Source organism: Chiroxiphia lanceolata, chromosome Z, assembly GCF_009829145.1.
Source record: "Chiroxiphia lanceolata isolate bChiLan1 chromosome Z, bChiLan1.pri, whole genome shotgun sequence".
NCBI classification, from domain to species: domain Eukaryota; kingdom Metazoa; phylum Chordata; class Aves; order Passeriformes; family Pipridae; genus Chiroxiphia; species Chiroxiphia lanceolata.
In genome coordinates this window covers 2,718,390-2,737,735 of record NC_045671.1, presented here as the reverse complement: position 1 = coordinate 2,737,735, position 19,346 = coordinate 2,718,390, and the positions used below count along the sequence as shown (strand labels likewise).

At 41.6% G+C, this 19,346-nt stretch overlaps 1 protein-coding gene across 1 annotated transcript in view; it reads right to left on the bottom strand.

Annotated features, from left to right (window-relative positions):
* Positions 1–1,247: 1,247 nt before the first annotated feature.
* EPG5 (ectopic P-granules autophagy protein 5 homolog) overlaps positions 1,248–19,346 on the bottom strand; it is a 57,787-nt gene continuing 39,688 nt past the window's right edge. Inside the window, exons 30-44 of the mRNA XM_032675904.1 lie at positions 18,816–19,010; positions 17,576–17,789; positions 16,642–16,802; positions 16,326–16,533; positions 15,544–15,619; positions 14,587–14,690; positions 13,530–13,705; positions 12,895–13,080; positions 10,121–10,330; positions 9,836–9,980; positions 8,490–8,732; positions 7,254–7,473; positions 5,535–5,750; positions 4,287–4,401; positions 1,248–3,202 (exon numbers count right to left, since the gene is read on the bottom strand). Coding sequence (XP_032531795.1) covers positions 3,020–3,202; positions 4,287–4,401; positions 5,535–5,750; positions 7,254–7,473; positions 8,490–8,732; positions 9,836–9,980; positions 10,121–10,330; positions 12,895–13,080; positions 13,530–13,705; positions 14,587–14,690; positions 15,544–15,619; positions 16,326–16,533; positions 16,642–16,802; positions 17,576–17,789; positions 18,816–19,010 — 2,652 coding nt within the window. The 3' untranslated portion in view covers positions 1,248–3,019. The remainder of the gene's footprint in view (positions 3,203–4,286; positions 4,402–5,534; positions 5,751–7,253; positions 7,474–8,489; positions 8,733–9,835; positions 9,981–10,120; positions 10,331–12,894; positions 13,081–13,529; positions 13,706–14,586; positions 14,691–15,543; positions 15,620–16,325; positions 16,534–16,641; positions 16,803–17,575; positions 17,790–18,815; positions 19,011–19,346) is intronic.

The window sequence follows — 19,346 nt, the reverse complement described above, 5'->3', positions numbered from 1 at the left end:
GTGTAGTCAGGGATCTGTAAGCTCAGTCTCACTAGTGTCACAGAGGAAAGAGATCTCAGGGATATTGGACAAACTGAACCGAATTTCTGAGCCCTTATGATTTACAGATACAGAATAACAAAGAACCCACTCCCACTTGTGTATGGGATTCACGCTTGGCTCACGGGATTTTTCTCTCAAAAACTACCTCTTTAACTCAATTAGTTTGGGTCCAAAAAGAAACATCAGACCTTGTGCCCCAAAACCAACTCGTGCCCCCTGGTCCTCATGGGAGAGGACCACCCACCCAAGCCAATATAAACTAGAAGGTCAAAACACAGCAGGGCACATGCCAGGAGGCTTCTAGTGTTGAACTCACTTGGCCTAAAAAGTGTGTCCCAGTTCCTCCCCTCCTCCTAAACTGCTCAGTTTATGCACATTCAGGGTTTGGGGAGGATTTGGCCACTGCCCTCTATTCTCCCAGGATAAATGATGCCATCTCCCATCACCACAGCCCCTGTGGGTTGCTGAGCAGTCAGCCTGCAGGGCAAGCACTGCCTGCACGTTTCAGGCACCTTGCTGCTCAACTTCTGCTTCTCCATTCCCCTGAGTGAAGTTAATGCCACATTCAGCTGTTATGTCCATTTCCCTATTTGGCCTTATTTTATTAATAAATACTTGAGCTGCAACCCACAGGCAACAACTCATCCCAATGCAACAACTGCTGCGTGAGGTAAAACATTCAAAAAGCCACAGATACTCATTCTCCAACTAAACTGCACCAAGCATCCAACAGGCATCGTTGTTATTGAGTAGCTGACATAGCCATTTCATCCCTTTCCATGCAATCTACAATGTTAAAACTAACATAAAACTCAGTTTTCCTTCTGAGAGCACCCGGTGACATTTAATGATGTGAACAAGAACGTTGTAGTTTTGGGCACAAGAGACAGTGGGAGATGCTGGGAATTTACTGAGCCTTTCCAGTAAAACTAGAAGAAATAAAAAGTCACTCTGTTGGGTACAATTTGGAAAATAAGGACCCAGGCTCTAGAGTTCACATTTGCACAGAGAACTGCCAGTGGATCTGTCAGTTCACAAAACTGCTCCCCTGTGTTTGAGGAAAGCACAGGTTCAGACTTCTGCCATTACCACACTGACCATGAAGCCAGAAGACTGGTCTGTGGGTGACACATACAGCAATTATGTGTTACCTGATGTGTATTCTTCCAGCAACTTGAAAACATCACAGTGTCTGTCACAAATTGTTTGATTTTTTGTTTTTATTTTTGCATGGTCTTTGCAGACATAGCATGTTATAAATACAACATTTGTAAAAACTCAACAGCTGAAACAATTCCTCATTTTGAAAGTGCATCTCAAACACGTATTTCTGACTTTTTCACATTTATATGCAACTGATCAATAACACTGAATCTAATAAAACCAGTGCTTTTAAGTCTTTGAGGGGGGAAAAGCGGCCAAATGTATTCCTCCAGACACAAATTTTCCAAAAGAGTCTTAAAAAACATGCTGCATTTGGTATCTGGTTAATATACAGACGGATGTACATATGTATATCTATTTATAGGCTCGCAGATAGAGCAAAGAACTCTAAGACCACATTAATATGACGGTGATCTAATGACCCAGCTGGCATAATTAGCAGAATCTGGCAAGAAGAAAAAGCTGATCTGCTCTGCAGCACCAGAACCACCGTTGGGAGGAACAGATCAAAGCATCATTGACCAGACAGTAGGCAGCACATTTCTATCCCCTAGTGATCAGAACTCATGTTTTAACGTGCAACCATGTCATAAACACAAAGGCACAATTAATGGAGGGAGAGAAAAAGCGATCAGTTCCTTCACACAGGTGTAGGGATTGGGACTGTAGGACCTTGGGCCACCTCAAACACATCAGTGATGAAGGGGACGTCAAACAAGCAACGGGAAAAATTCACCTTCTGCTTTCCCTAAACAAAAGTGCATCTTATGATCAGACAAGGCAACAAAAACAGTGATCATTCAGCTGAAACTACAGATTTACAGGCTCGTGGTTCATGCTTTGGCAACAGAATTTTAACAAGTGATCACCAAATTTAATACAACAGAAATACCTCTTCATAGCATCCTCTAAAATCTCATGGTGTCATGCCCAGCCAGGCAGAAGAAAATAAACTTAAGTGGTGAGTGGACACTTGTTAAATCAGTATTTCCTAAACCACCAGACTTTAAGAATTAAAGAATCCTACCTAACATGATCATACCTGACTGTTCCCCTCCCAGACACTAGAGATCCAGAAAATCTGTTTCTGGATTTAAATCCCCTTGAACTTGGCTAGAAGTTACTTGCATTTAATGAAGCAATACAGATGCAGACACATTAATATTTAGAAAACAGGAAAAAACCAAAGTTCTTCAGTTACAATTTTTGTTAATATTTACAGAAGTGGGTGAAGATTGTAGGCATGCCTCTCAACTACAGATTTCTGTGGAATAGCAAAAAGAAATCAAAACTTGAAGTACCATCTTTTCAAACACAGGGGTTTCACAAAAATCACTAGACACACACTCAGGTAAGACTCAGAGGTATCCTTGGTTAAGAAAGTCAAACCTCTTTTACACACAATCCCCCAGTAAATTTGAACTGGCCTGAGTGATGACACACTGGAAAATAAAAAAGGCACCAAGCAAAAACTCCAGATGCTCCAGGACGAGCTTTGTTGACTAATGATTTGTACACCTATCCCCAAGTACCCTCCTCTCAGAAGTGCACCACACACAGGAGGATATTCAAGTGCTTTCAGTAAAAAAAAAAAAAAAAAAAAAAAAAAAAAAAAAGGCAATTCCACAGGCCTAAAAAGGGAAGCAAGAAAACCTTAAAGGGGAGAAAAGCTTGACAGCATGCCGCTCCCATTCACAATTCTGACTTAGTTACTAAGTGGAACTCTGAAGGTGAAAGTTATTTGTGCAGCAGGGACACTGTTTGTAAACCAGGGTGATGGGCACTGAGTGATGGCCCTGCGAGCCCAGCGCCGCTACCGGATGGTGTCCAAATAATGCACTTCTGGGTACAGGGTATTGACAAGGAGAGACAGCAGGTTGTTGCCGTCCCGAAGACAATGCTCTGGATGCCTGATGAACACAGAAGCCTGGGAGAGCTGCTCTTGGTATTCCATATATTGTTTGTTTGATGCCATGGATTCAAGAGCGCTCAGTGCCTGTGGGTAGAAGGGAGAACTCTGTTAGATGAACTCTGGTCCGTAACAAGCCAGTTCATGAGCCACAATATGCACAATTCCCCCAGAAGATCCTTACCTACTACAGAACCCAGAGTTTTCTGTACAAAACAGTTGTAAAACACAATCACATAACAGTGTTTCGAGTCACCTGTATTTTCAAGTGATATATTGTATATTCGAGTCACTCCCCAAGATCAGGACAAAAACTATCCTATCAAGGCTTGCTAGGATTCTGTAACACAAATATTTTCAAATATTCACTTTGTGAACTAAAGAAATGGTTTCACAGAAATTATGTTGAACTACAAACTGCAACACACTTGATATTTGCTTCATGCTGTTCTTATGAACATCTTAACTTTCATAACAGTATTGTTTTACTCCTGATAATAACATTAAATTTAGGTATTGACTGTCAAGTTAAAAATTATACATAGAAAAGTCTATGTTGGCAGTAGTAGGCAGAGCAAATGTTGGGCGTATTTCTGAACAAGTTTCATTCTTTTCTTAAGAGAAACAAATTGTACCAAGCTACTTTGCTTTGGTACAATCAACTCCTTCCTCTTCTCACATGCTTACTGAAAGACCATCATGGTCAGTGCACATGCTAAAGCAGGAATGTTTATTTATCACAGGGCTTTTAAGCCCTGACCTCACATAAACAAATGTCAGTGTGAATGCAGTCCTGCTTTATCACTGAAAAGCAGTGCAATCACCAGCAGCACTGTTTTTTCCTGTCTGTTTGCAATTCCTTCCACCTGCAATGCTCCAAACTCTCAGAAGTCAAGGTTTACAGACATAAGTTCATCTGCTCCTTTTTCAGTGTGTAAGATTAGAAACTGATGCCTTTATATTAATACAGAATATTGTACAAGCAGTTTTACCTAAGATCACCTTAGGACAGAGCTCAAACACACAGTCCTGCTGCCAAAGTTCAGCAACAAGGTGAGGGCAGGATTTAGCTCGAAGAAATGCTTGTAGTGATCCTTATTACTTCACCCCAAAAGCTAAAGAAGCACGCACAGAGGGCATCGTCAAGCAGCCAGAGATGGGCAGAGCTCACCTGCTGAGCCTTCTGAGACAGCTTGGGCTCTGAGCCGGCTTTCAGGCGCACTTGGCTCTCTGCAGGAATCTGCACCAAGAGGAAAGCAGACAGACTGCGGGCAACCACCCGAAACCTGCGTGGGGGAAGCACAGAGAGAGAAGGGGGTGTCAGATTTGCAGGTCTCAACAGGAGGTACACTGGGAGTTCTATGCCATGGGGTATCTCTTGCATGAGGAACAAAGTAGAGGCTTTAGACGACCATCTCCAATGCATTAGAAAAAAAGAAGTCACTTGAATATCATGGGTTCGTATCATGATGAATATCATATCAAACAGAATGGTTTGGGTTGGAGGGGACATCAAAGCTCATCCAGTTCCACCCCCTGCCCTGGGCAGGGACACCTTCCACTAGACCAGGTTGCTCCAAGCCCCATCCAACCTGGCCTTAAACACTTCCAGGGATGGAAGGGGATCCAACTTCTCTGGATACACATATAACAGGATATCATACATACCAGAGGATGATATAATATGATACATATGAAATGTTACATCTGCTTCAAGCTTAGCTGAAGCCTTGAGGCCACATCCAAAACACTCCTCACTTCACAGACTGTGAAACATCCTCACCACCCAAATCGAGGGATCAGCTGAATGAGACCAAGAATTCAGAGCAATTTCAACAGGACTGCATCCTTATAAACACAAACTTATGTTTAGGTATTGGTGTTCCATAAGCATTTATGGTTTTTTCCTTGGTATTCTCTCCACAGTGAACTTGTTTTTAACAGCTAGCCATCAAACTTGGTGTCTCTCTTTGGAAGGTAAAGTGAACAACAAGCAAGCATATGCTTCCTTGAGCTTCTCTTAACATTTCCAATACCTCAAGGTTAAAACAGAAAGGGCAAAGTGTATGTTATTATACAAAATCTCGTCAGGTCAACTGAAAGTGTTCTACAGACCAAGTGCAAGTATCTTCCTCTAACAAACAGTTTGCCTACAAACTTTGCTGGGCACTAAGTCAGAATCACAACTGCATTTTCTTTCCTTCTCCACCACAGACTTTACAGAAGTTCACACACACACTTCTTAACCAGATTATCACACTCCCTGTGTTTTTCCTGTGACTGGCCCAAACAACTTTATAGATCTGGGGACAGCATGGATTCAAAACATCTTCTGACACTGCACTGGGCAGTCTGGACCCAGGCTGCTTCTATAATACGATGACTCAAAGCAATTAATTTATCACACTCCATCCCTTACCTGGGTGACAAAGGAGACCTCCTGCCCAGTCCAATAGCACCAAGTATTCCAGAAGTCAGTCTCTCTTCAGCCAGCTGGCTCTGCCTGCACTGGATGGACAGCAGTGTCCGGATGACGGATTCGATCAGAACAGCATCATCCTGCTCCATCTGAATCAGGGATAACTGCATGGCCTTATGCCACCAAAGAAACAGCTTGGCCTCTTCCTTTGCTGAGCTTTAGGTGAGATTTAAAGAATAAAATAAAACAAAACATAAATTAAAGAGTTAGTTGCATAGATTAAGAAGCCTGTTTCTCTCCCCGCCAGGCCCATGAAGAATTCAGATGGTTAATTAGTGACAGTAATCTCCTACTGTATGAGAATAAAACAGCTGTACATCCCACCAATTATTACACTGCTGTAACTGCTACTGTTGTGGATTTGAGCCATCAGCTAGCAGGTTTTAAGAGCCTGTAAGAGGACAAAGAACAGTGCTTCCTTTTAAGCTTTACAACTGGAAATAAATGATACTGCAGTCCTAAGTGGATTTAAACTTGATTAAGATTTGGTATAAAAGCAAAGAAGCTGTACCTCTACTCTTTTGTTCTTTTCTTTACTTACCAATAAAACACTTTAGGAAGCACTAGCTGTTGTTTCCACAACAATTTGAACTTTTAATATGATCTTTGAAAAAAAGGAAACGTTGAATGTTTTTGTTGAGTAAAGCACAAAGTGAAGTTCCCCCTATGATATTTTTAATCTTTCCAAAAACAGCTTGCAGCTTAAGTTAACAGCCTCAGACTTTCCACATAAAGCATCAGCACGAGTTTCCTGCATCAGACTATCCTCATATCACCCCACCCAGTCATTTCCCATCCCAGGCAATCTCAGCTCCGATGTTCAGAGCAAGGTTTTATCTGCTCTGTGTGGTGGCTTTGCTGCCTCTTTCACACTCTGGCAATCAAATTACTACAGCACCTACCACAGTGAGAGAATGCTTTTTGAATTTCAAGAAACAGTGAGAACACAAATTTTTCCAAATCATTCTTTCACAGAAAATATTAACATAATCAACATGAATATGGAAAGATATTCATCGTGTTTGCTAAATCCTGGCAATTTCAGCAGCAACTCTAAATACAGTTGTTACATACTTTTGAGGATTTTTATTTTGACCCCAGGGCTGTGCCTCCTTTCCCCCCAGAACCCAGTCATCTTGGAAGTTGTTTTACAGCCTTCAGGTCCCTGACTCAGGGCACTCCACCAGACCCACTGGCTCCAGATTTGGTTGAGAGCTGTTGATGAGGCCCCATGGAGCAGCTTGGAACACCAGGTCTCCCAGAGTGCCAGGCTGAATATTTAGCAATGTAACTCATCCCACCTAGTGGACATGCTGGAAAGTGGAACCCTGAGTGATTCAGGGTTTCCTTCGAGTCATTTTAACTGAGCACAAATCCTGTCACTGAAATCGAGCTTCTCTGATTGAAAAATGACTGAAACTCACTAGTGTTCTAACAAATTAAATTCCTTCTTCTGTTTAACCATCACAGCTATTAGTGTTGGTACTGCATGCAGAAGGACAAACTCTTAGTTACTGGATAAAAAAGGACAGGCCATTTCATCCAGCAGCCTGTTGAAATTAACCTAATTAACCGAGACACCTGATTATCTCAGCTATACAAATACAAATAAACTTGATCTAAAAGTCAAGGCACATTCAGAAGCTCCAAGCTTCGTACCTGGGGTACACCTGCTCCAGCCATTTGCTGATGGTCAGCAGGATCTTCATTTCATTGGTGAGAGTTTGGTCAGTGTTCAGGCATTGCAGCAGGTAGACATACAGGGTCAAGTAGCTTCCTAAAGACAGACACTCCTGCAGGAATTCTTCCATGGTTAGCTCAGGAACTTGGAGGGAGGCAAGTATAGGGCCCCAGCCTAAATCCTGGTGGTGAGGAGAATCTATGAAGAAAACAGAAGGAAAGAACAAAAAGAGTGTGAAAAAGCAGCACGTAGTAAAACCTAAGAATCAGGGCTACTGTTTACAGAATCTGGGTTGGTTTAGCTGTTTTCCAGGTAATCAGCATGTCATGAAACTCTGGTGGAGAGAAAAGAAAAACTCCACTATCAAAGGCCATCTCCTTGAGGTTAAGGTGAGATATTTTCTCAGCATTCAGACAGGACTAGAATTTGAACATTTTAGCAAGGAATTAAAAGTATTTCCTTCAGGTACACTAAAATCTTCCACACAGAAAGCAGAAGAAATAAAAATGTGGTTCCACAAGGATTATGTAAACTGAAGGGGAAAAAAAAACAACTGAAAACCACCCCCACCACAGAATTTCAGATTTTTACCAAACAGGAATTTTTTTTCTTCTTAAATTATCCTACAGAACACTACAGGTGGGCACAAATGTCTTTTGTTCTCCTGGAATGATTCATTTTTTAAGAAGTCCTCCCCTTTAGTTGTAAAAATGGCAACACTACAAAAAACCAAACCAGTTTTCAGACAGAGAGGTATAATTCTTAAGAAAACACACAGAGTAGTTGTAAACCCCAAATCTCAATCACAGAATCCCAGAATGGTTTGGGGTTGGAAAGGACCTTAAAGACCATCTTGTTCCACTGCCCTCCCATGGGCAGGGACACCTTCCACTATCCCAGGTTGCTCCAAGTTCCGTCCAACCTGGCTGTGGACATTCCCAGGGATGGGGCAGCCACAGCTTCTCTGGGCAACCAGTGTCAGGGCCTCTCCACCCTCACAGGGGAGAATTCCTTCACGATAACCCTCTAACCCTCCCCTGTGTCAGTGTGAAGTGTGTCATTCCCCCCTCATCCCTACCCATGGCAGAGGGGTTGGAACGAGACGATCCGTAAGGTCCCTTCCAACCCAAACCATTCCATGATTCCAGACAATGTGTATTCAGTGGTATCCAAGGGTGGCCCAAGCTCCTGAGACAAGCAGAGAAGGCCCCTACCCTCACTGAAGTAAGCAGTGATACAGGCCTCTGTGGTCTCGGCCATGTGCCGCACCGAGGCCAGGCTCTGGCAGGCCGCTGTGAGCAGGGGCATGGCCAGCAGTCCATGCACTTTGCCTTCTATCCACCTCCGTAGGGTCCCCCGGAGAGACTCGGCCGTGGTGATGCTGGAATTGTTCAGCATCATCAGCGTTTCCGTGAACAGACTGCTGAGGGCCAGGTGGCGCGTCTGCAGGTCCATGTCTGGAGGTCAGAGAGCAGAGAACCACGTCAGTAAATCGACACTGGAACCCAAATTCAGCTTCACCACTGGACACTTTCTGCAGATACTGGGAAAACCCTCTGGCTCGTTACACACCCCTATTCCTTGTCTATGGTTGCCAGGACACTTGTGTCTCTTCCTGCCCGTGACCCACACAACTGCTGACAAGCATTTCTGTGGAGTACAGTGAGACAACTGATTCCACCTCAAGTTACAGCTTCATAGAGGAACCTCGGGATGGGACCAATGCTAACAATCAGATCGATATAAAGCCTCTGTGTGTGGATACACCATACCACTAGTGCACATCAGTATAGCTCTCATACTTCAGTACTCTCAGGTTTTCCCAATTATACAATTTAGAACCCTTTCTGAGAGCCCAGTCATAGAATGATGGAATGTTAAGGGTTGCAAGGGACCTTAAACTTCATCTAGTCCTAATCCCCCTATCATGGGCAGAGACAGCATCCACTAGACCAGGTTGCTCAAAGCCTTATCTAACATGGCCTCGAACACTGACAGGGTTGGAGCATCCAAAACCTCCCTGGGCAACCTGTTCCAGTAGCTCAACACTCTAAAAGTAAGAATTTCTTCCCAATATTTGGCCTAAATTTCCTCTCTTTCAGTTTGTACCCATTACTCCTAATCCCTCAGGACCAAGAGAATATATTTCTGCCGTTTTTCCTTTTAAAATGGATGTAAATGAACAAGTAAAATAAAAATTAAAAAATAAATAAATTTAAATTAAGTTAAATTAAAAAAAAAAAAGACAACAAAGAAAATCCCTCAAGCTCCTGGATATCAGCCTGTTTCACTCACAACATAAGCCTTCTTTTAATTGTTGGTTGTGTCACTCTTGATAGGTCTATGGGGTAATTCATATTTTTGCTGTGTGCTAATATACCACTTACATATACACATCAACAAAGCAACATAATTGCTTTGGTGACATGTATATATAGGTGGTATATTAGGAGACATTATAATGCAAGTAATTACACAGTCACAGACGTTCATCAATCCATGTAGCAGAGTACAGGATCTTGGCAGCCTTGAAGCAATTGGCTGTTTCTACAACACAAACCTGGGGGATTAAAGATGACTACATCATCCAGCAGCTTGGCCATTTCCTGCTCCAAAACTGCAAGGGTGATCTTTCCACTTTGCTCCAGGGTGCTGAGGAACTGAACCACCTGGCAAATGTACGCTCGGCACTTCAGTGTTGCATCCTGTCCAACAGAATTGAAGTAGGTTAGAAAAAAACAAAAAACCATCGTGCCTAGAACACTTTCCATAATACACACAACCAGAACGTTGCAAAGAACAGCCACGAACAGCTCAGAGACACTGCAAGACCCGTTCAACTCACGAGGTGGATGTGACTATCCGAAGATGCCCCAAAGCCTGCTGAGATTTTCAGGAGCTTCACGATCAGTTCAGCTGCAGCATCCTTAGCAAGGATAACAGAGGGAGGGTAGTGACTGTTGCAGTAACTGATGATGCTTTGATAAGATGAAATGCCCACAAGCTGCCAAGGCAGGGAGCTGGTCTGTCCAAGAAGATTTATGAGTGGCGATTCCTGAAGATTTAAAGACATCAGTCTAAGCTACACCTTCTTTGCAGTTTTAAATTAGTATTCACAGTACTCAGCATTGGATGGAAGCCCCTACTCCAGAATTTGAAAGTGATGGAGCAAAACCCCCACAGGGATAGACGACCAATAGGAGTCTGACTGAAAAGCAAGTCCTTATTCAAGCAGTAAGTTAACAGATGTATGTCATCTCTAGCATTCAGGCTGCTGCAGCACAGAAGTCAGGGAGAAACACTAAAATTTAACATGTAAACATGTAAAGACAGCAAGAAAGAATGGAGACCCTGCGAGTTAAATGCAATTCTGAACAGAGTTAAAAGAGACATTAAAATATTATACAAAAAACCAGGTTGGTCTACGTTCACAGTAGAAACAGGGTCCCTTAATTTTCCATTCAATGAGTCATCTACCAACCTGAGGGACTCCCCAAGCGATTATTCTCAGAAATAGCACCCTGAACAGCACAGCAGCCTTCAGTACCCCCAGCTCACACAGGCAGTGCAAGTCTGCAGATGGAAATGTCTCTCTGTCCACAAGCAGCTATCACCTGTTCTTAAAAACCTGCAGTAACAAAGGGTTCCCATGGACACTGAGAAACACTGAGTGGCTCAAGCTGTGTCAGGGATGGTTTAGGTTGGATATCAGGAAAAGGTTCTTCCTCTAGAGGGTGGTGGGGCACTGAACAGGCTCCCCAGGTCACGGCCCCAAGGCTGCCAGAGCTCAAGGAGTGTTTGGATAACACTCTCAGGGACAGGGTGGGATTGTTGGGGTATCCTGGGCAGGGCCAGGATTTGGACTCAATGATCCGTGTGGGTCCCTTCCAACTCAGGACATTCTACACTCTATCCCATGATTCTACATGTTTTAGAATGAACAAATACTGGAACTGTGCTGACAACTCAGAACTAACCCAAATCAGGCTATTTCAACGAGGACATGACACTGGTACAACACGTACTTAAGTTGTTTGTGCCCAGGAACACAGAGCTAAGAAAGTCTGAGATTTAGGTCAAGGTGTCACAGGAGTTTTCTGGGAGGCAAAAACCTCCTGACAGTGTGTCAGTTTAAACACTGCTGGAGGGTAGGAGGGAATTCCTGAGGCTGACTCACACCATGTGCAAACAGGCATCTTCTGAAGCTTGAGAAGCTTCTGATAAGCAAATACATTCAGGTCAAAGCACATGAACTCTGGTAATTTTCCTAAAGTGAAATACAATGATGGTCAAAGGCTGCTGGTGACATCTTGATGCAGCACCTCTCAGTGCCTCAGAGGAAAACAGAAGATGCTGGAAGTGGAAGCAAGCTGACAGATGTGAAATGGGACTTCCTGCAGATGATCCAGTCCCTCTGGAAGAGCCCTCCAGAAGCAATAGACTGGATGAGACCGTGCTAGATTTACCCTCAAAGAGCTCTTAGCAAGGGTAGGATTTGGAAAGTACCACTTAATGCCCACTGATTTTCTATCCTATTACAATTCAGAAACATTGGAATGCAACCATAAATGGGAAAGGCACTGAGAAATCAGAGATGATCCAATCCCCCTGTGGAGCAAGGGAACCAGAAAACTCATCCTCAGATTCAACAGATGAAGTACTCTGTCCCCCAGTAACTCATCAGATGCAGATAGTGCCAAGCTTCTTAAAGACATACCTGGTCTTCAAGATGCTATTACATCATTGTGATTTGACATCACATCACATGGAGCATTTTATGGTAAGAAATAAACGTTTGCAAGAGCAGTTCTGAGTAAGGGCTGAACAGCTCTCACCCTTGAGAAAACATGTTCCAGCAGACACGTATTTTCCTTTTAGAAAGCTACAGGAAGAACTACACTGGGATCAAGAGCTGCTCCAAACCTCACAGGGACTAATGCCACTGCTGAGCTGTGCTTAACCACTGTGTCACCAGTACTGTTGATCAAGTTGGAAAACATCAGGAACACGCATGGTAAGACTCAGATCCAGCCCTAAACTTTCCATAGATGGATGACTCCTTACCATCCCTCCACACAGTCATGTTTGCCACTCAGAAAAAGTAGCAAGGCATGCATGAGGTTTACATGACTGGCCTCAACAGAATAAATGTGACTCAGTGAGCCCCCCCAAAAGGTGATCCAGGCACAGTGAGAGCTGCTCCTACACTCTTTTCACTCAGGCTGTCAGAAAAAGCTTCCCCTTAAGGTATATATAATATTGTCCTAATGAAACTAACACATTTGTTCCTTCCAAAAGCCAGACTGCCATTTTATAACTCCAGGGAAACTGCCTGTATTAATTTGCTTACTCCTCCCAACACTACTGGATTACAGCACCTAAGAAACTTCTTAAAACGGACACCAGCTCTTCTCTTTTTTCACACAAGTTATACAAAATGCCTCAGCTATAGAATTACTCTTGGCCACCTCTGGAATACATTATTGGGTATTTTACATATGCAAAACCCACTTCAGTTAATCATTTTGCAAGTGAGGAAGGAGTCCCATCCTATGTCCTTCTTAGTGAAGTATTATTTTTCTTTTAAGAGTGATGGGTATGAACATTTCTAAAAATTACCTCTTCACCAATAAGTTGTTCCTCCTTTGCCAACAGGACCATCATATACAGCAGACAGACAATCATATTGTGAGTCTGAGGCTGAGGGTTGGGATTCCAGGCATCAGAGAGGACACTGACCCAGTTTATTTCACATAAAACATAACCCAAGAATAAGAAACAACTCTTGGGACTGCCCCTTTCAATCTAAGAAGGAGAAAGGAAAAAAGATAGGTGCATAAAATGATGTAAGTTATTAATACTTTCACATTTTTCAGTTCCTCAGTCAACTATAAATCCCTAGTAGCATTTTAGGTCAGCTTTATGTTGTCTCAGACAACTTGGAAGTGAAAAAACCATGGCAATAGTAAAATACATTAAATCTGACTAAATACATATTAAATATATATGTAATAAATGAGACATTCAGATAGAGCAACAGCAGATTACAAACACTGGCAGCTTTACAGCTTCCCACAATTTTGTCAAAGATTCAAATACACCTCTTCACAAAAATCCACCACAAAACAAGCAGCTGTGATTGCTACAAACAAACTTTAAAAGCCTACTTGCCAAAAGAACTGTCTCCAGCCCTCCAGTTATTTTCAAGGGCAACAATGACTATGAACTTAATTCAACAGATGCCATGTACTCACTTTGAAGAACTCTTCCATCAGCATCTGGTCTGGATGCATTTCCTTCCACGGAAGCCTTTTGAACTCAGTGTGGAAGGCATAGAGAATAAACTCTGGCATTTTGGGGGCTGTGCAACACTCACAGTAATGCATGAGATGTAACCAGAGAGCCCCATGATGGCTTGGCAACAGTTTTTCTAGAACCAAAGAAAATATTTCAATTAACAACAGAAAAAAAAAATCAGGGAAAGCTGGATTTCAAAAGAAAGTCTAATTTTGGTGATAAAAAAACTTGTAAGTTACACTAAACTGCAATTATCCCAAAAAAAGAAGTCATATTGAACTTTTAGATTTTTTTCTCAAAATCAACAATTGGGGAGGCTTATGATTGCATGCCCTGACCTGCCCTTTTGAACAGTTGGTGGACAATAAATTGAAGTTATAAAATACTCCTGCAATGTAGAACTGAACTGCTTTTATGTTGGGCCATTTTGCTTTTTTTTAAAGAATATCTTATGCATCTCGAATTTTATAAAAACACAATTATCCTGCAAAACTAAATAATTAAAAATAACACCTAAGTTTGAGTCTAGTTCATCCCTAAAAGCTGTTAAAGGGTATTGTGAAATTAAATTTTTCCTATATCTAAGTACCCATGAGGCACAACAAGCAATGCAAAACAGGAGCTCAAAATGATCAATCCTGGAGATTAAATTACTCCCCAAACCAGCTACTGAAGAACTTGTATTGGTCATGGTGACATGCTACTGCATATGTTGTTTGGGAACAACACACAGACCTGGAAAGAATTCACACACCTCTCATGACAGCTCACTCTGTTTGGCTTTCCTTTACATTAAATTTGTTATCTCACCAACATGCACCTATCAATCACATTATCTACCCTTGCCAAGATAAAAAAGGTGCCTCTTAAGGATGAAACAAGTAAGGGCTCCTGATATGACTGCAGTGGTCATCTTGAGTAAAATCCCCTCCCGCCCCACATCTCAATCAAAAATCTTTTTTTTACTCTGGTAGAACAGAAAGTGCCACTTCACTAAAACAGCTTTTCACCCACCTTTAAAGCTCTCGTGCAAAAGCTTGATGCAATCTGTAAACAAAGAGACCACGGTGGAGGCTACAGGGGTGTCACTCTCCAGCCAAGGGTAGCAGGGCTGGTTACTGCAAAGAAGCACAAGGGCAGCAACACAAATTTCAGTGCCCTGACCATAAACATTTCAGCAATTTAAATATTCTAAAGCACACAAAGTCAGTACAGCACAAGTATCGGTAGTTTTGTCAAACTCAATTCTTTAGGACCGACTTCTTCTTCCTTAGAAGAGATGCATATTTCAATAACCCAGTGAAGAGTCACAACAACAACGAGTAAACTGAAATAACTTGATGTTTCAAAATAGAATTAAAAAACAAAAGACTGGAATTTCTCAATGACATTACATACCATTTGCAGTCAACCTTCTAATATAAGTGCTGAAGGTGCACTCACAAATCAAAAAAAGGTTTTAGTTTTGAAAGAAAGCAAAATTTAAATATCTAACAGTACAAATAATTGTTCATGTGAAGACAGAGCTACACAAGGCAGCAGATCATCATAGGACTGATTTAGGCTGAAATTTCTTGACATACCACTGACATTTGGGGTTGTATTTGGCTTTCTTTTGTGATACTACTGAAGTTAAGAAAAGCAATCCAAAATTCAAGTTCCAGTGTTTTCAGAACAGAATGCAATACTTACTTGGCCATCATCAAGCTCTGGTTGTACTATTATTACAAGATATTTCTTGTAATAATAATTACTAAGATAATTATTCAATCCAAACCTTGGAAAATCTGATGTAAGTCATGAATTAGTTCCATAATTATTAAGGATATGAGACAAGTAAGAGCTATTCAAATGGAAGGTCATAAAACAGTCATGAATGATTAAAAACCACGTAATAACAAAAGCCATTCTTACAGGGCTAACGTCCTTACTTTAGCAAAAATTCATTTAATTTTAAAGTGCAATACATACCTTGCATCTTCCTTATCCAAGACCAGTATCCATGGCTTAAAGAGTCCAGCAATGATTGAATACAAAGACTGCAGGGCTAGAAGGAAACAAAACAAAAGCTCCTTTTTTTCTTCAAATCAACAGCAGTGGATATATTACACTTTTCCAAATTTGCATGCTCTAACTCCTTTGCTTACTCTAACATTCACAGAATGACAGAATAATTAGGGTTGGAAAAGACCTCCAAGATCATTGAGTCCAACCATTCAATCAGTTCGTTTGGTCAAATAACACTTTAAAACATAATACACTTACTAGTAACTCTGTTTAACAAAATGGTTGTTTTAACAACAATCATAAGCATTTTGCATTTTTTAGATGTTCTATTAGTATCACTTTAACAACACATCAGAGAATGTGGAGGTAAGGATGATTCACACTTTAAACCTAATGTGTTTAGGTGATTTTTCTCCAAATCAAAATCACACCAAATTCAGCAGTGTCTCCTTCCCAAGTGTCTGCTCAGTGCAAAAGACTGTATTTTTCTTGAAGAAAGTAAAATCTCTTCATAAAACAATTTTAATGCAAGCTCAAATTAAAAAAAGCTTTCTTTAAAATTTTAAAGCATAAAGTCCAAATGGCTGGGGAGTATCATCAAAATTTCCTATCTGTATTTTAATGTTCTCATCACTGCACAAATGCAAAATAAGAAGATCTTACTGTATATTTAAATTGCCTTTAACAGAGGAAACTGGAAAAACTGAGTGTCTGTTCTTAAGTAATTTGCTTTTAAGACATGTTACCTGCTAGAATTGTGCTGCTGCCCACAGGTTCTTGGGATAAATTAGCAACTTCACTGTCAATAAGTCGTTTAACAAGATACTCCAGGAACACATTCACTTCAGCCACATAAGGACTCCACTTTGAAAACAGGCCAAAAGTCCTGAAGTCCACTGAAGCCAGTCGGAGTTTGCAGAAGGATGTGGAAAGCCATTCTATTGTCTCTCTAACCTGTTAAAAGGCAGGAAACTATTAATCAGCTACAGAAAGGCTGCACAGCAGTGTTGTCACTGGAGGGCATCTGTTTCAGCTGAAGAACATAATAAACCAACCACCCACCTGTTCTGTGGAGAGCAGAGTTTTTCCAGCATCCCTCAATGCAGGAGTTTCAGTAGAATCACTCTTCCTGAAGCTTCCCTGCTCAGCCACTGGTGAATCACACCCCAAAGCTTGAAGTGATGCCTTCCAACAGTCAGGGCTTAGGAGCTGCTCTGATGAGCCTTAGGGAGAAAGACAAGGGAACGCATTTGTGAAAACCAGAAAGATACTGGTCCCTTTCTCCAAAAGAGTCAAAAAGAGGTTGAAATTAGAGCTCCCTAGAACCAAAAAAAAAAAAAAAAGAATTAGGTAAGGCATGAATTTGAAAATCCCAAGTTTAAGGGTGAGAGATGTCTCTAATTTGCAAACACAATTAATTTAACAGTTCTTTTTGGCATCTACATGCTCTCTTCCTAGAGAGTTTCCCAGGCACTTCACACATCTCTGGCTACAAACGCTCATTAAGAGACAGCTGCTGCCTCAGCACATGTGGTTTGACAAAAGGAAGTACTTGTGTTCTCATTGGAGAGGCACATCAGATTACGGATGGCGTCTAATGTCAACCAGGACATTTCCAGCAGATTTCAGTATTAGTTCCATGTCTCCATAACTCCAGTTCTCAGTTTGACACTGAAGGGTGCTCAAGAACAAGGATTCTACACAGACTTTATCATAATTAATAGGTGCTTCTATTAACCCTGTTATATGGGCTTAAAGATCTGTTGTCACTGCTGCATGTGCTTTGACCTGCAGTGGGGTGTTTCCTTCTAGCAGAGCTACAATACCTCTAATAAAATCATACCACACAGCATGCACACAGAAATACATACAGAAAATTTTAAAAGTTTAAATCATTCTGTATTTGTTGCTACTTAACTCCACTGCATGCAGTTCATATTTTAAACCAGAAGGGTTCTGCACAAAGGGCTTAGTGTGCATCAACTCAGGTACTCACTTTGCACGAACAGCCTTAGGAAATCACTGTAGTGGTCAGGGAACTGATACTGGAGAAGGTTAGTCCAATGCTTGCAGAAGATATTAAATGGCATCAAAATGTCTTCTTCAGGTTCTAGGCCACATGCATTGAGAGCCAAGTGAATAGACTCCAGAAGCTTGGTACGCTCAGCAAGAGGTGGCTTAGCCAGGCTTAACCACTGCACGAGGTCAAACTAGAGCAGAGGACAGGAAGCATTTGTAAGCAGAAACTTTAACAGCCTCAACACCTTTAGGAGAAGGGAGAAATTACTGGGGAAAAATCCCTAATTTTTTATATATTTAAGAAAAACCTAATGAATTTTCACCTCATTATCCCTAACTCCAAACCAAGGCGACACTCTTTAAAGGTTATGATTTAGCATATTGCAGTAAGCCCCTGGCTTTATGAAACAGCCCTTGGCGGGGGATGCTCAGATTCATAAAGATGTGTCCCAATTTCCACACTTCAGTACCACTGCCAAACAATCATAAGCATTACACTGGACTGATCTCCACAGTCCATAAATTTTCAGGTGGAGGCAAAAAGCTTTCGTAGCCTCTTCACCATCTGTTCAGACTCTTGTGAGCAGGGACACAACACTGATCACTCCTTGCTACAGATATCCCAAAACAGGCTGCCTGCTGCTCCCAGCTGTCGAGCCCTGTCTCTGTGTAACTAATGAGGAGAGAATCAGATTGGTACCAAACCCCAAGTGTAACACTAATTTCCCCACTGACCGTGGAGGCGGGCAGTATCACACAGCCCTGAAACGAGAGATGTGCAGGTCACTTGCTCTGATCTAACTCTGTATGTTTTAAGACAGGCAGGAAGGACATGGGTGCCAAACAGAGGTGGAAAACTCAGACACTGTTTCAAATTTGGTTTTGTTTTGATTGTTAAGATACCTGGGATTCACTGGTTATCTGGATGAATGTCTCTGCAGAGATATCAGGCAGAAGAAGCCATGGAGAGCCTGCTTTAATTTCAAGGGTACGCCTTTAGAGGCACATACTATCTGTGCTAGAAAAGGATATTTAAGACACTTGCTTTTGACTCCAGCCCCTCTTGAATTTAAATGCAACACATACCATTCAGGATGGGCAACTCAGCTCTACAGAACCTGTCAATGCTATTTTAAATTACCGGATTTTGCACCTCTTTGTTCCTTAGCCTAAAAACAGAGTCTTTAGGGAAAAAACACCCACAAACCAGACCTCACCTTTGTCAGCAGCATGAAGACAACATCACTGTTGTCCTCACTCAGAAAGGCCACGACTTTTTCATACAAAGTCACAAATTCACTGGGAGAGGCAACGGGAGTGAAGTAAGGAGAAAGGAGGGTACAGAGCCTTCGGTTCTGCAGGATGGTCTCGAGCAGATGTCTGCACTCTGACTTGGTCCCACTGATGAACACCTGAGAAAATGGGGAATGGTGAGAAAAATGGCCCAGCATGAATCGACTGAAAAATACACCTATTAAGGATTTTTTTTGTTGAGACAAGCATAATTTTAGTCCTTCTATAAAAAGGGAAGTTTTTCCTCAAAAACAAAAGACTGTGTCAGATTAACATCAACTAAACACTGTTACTCCACAAGACATAAAGCAAAATAAACATGTTTCCCTAGTACATTTTAGAACAGCACTTGTGATCACATATGTTGTCTAAAAATACCTACAAGTACTATTTTTCTGATGGGATAGCAAAAGAAAATGAATCCAGATTTCACCAGCCCTGTTCAATAACAGGAA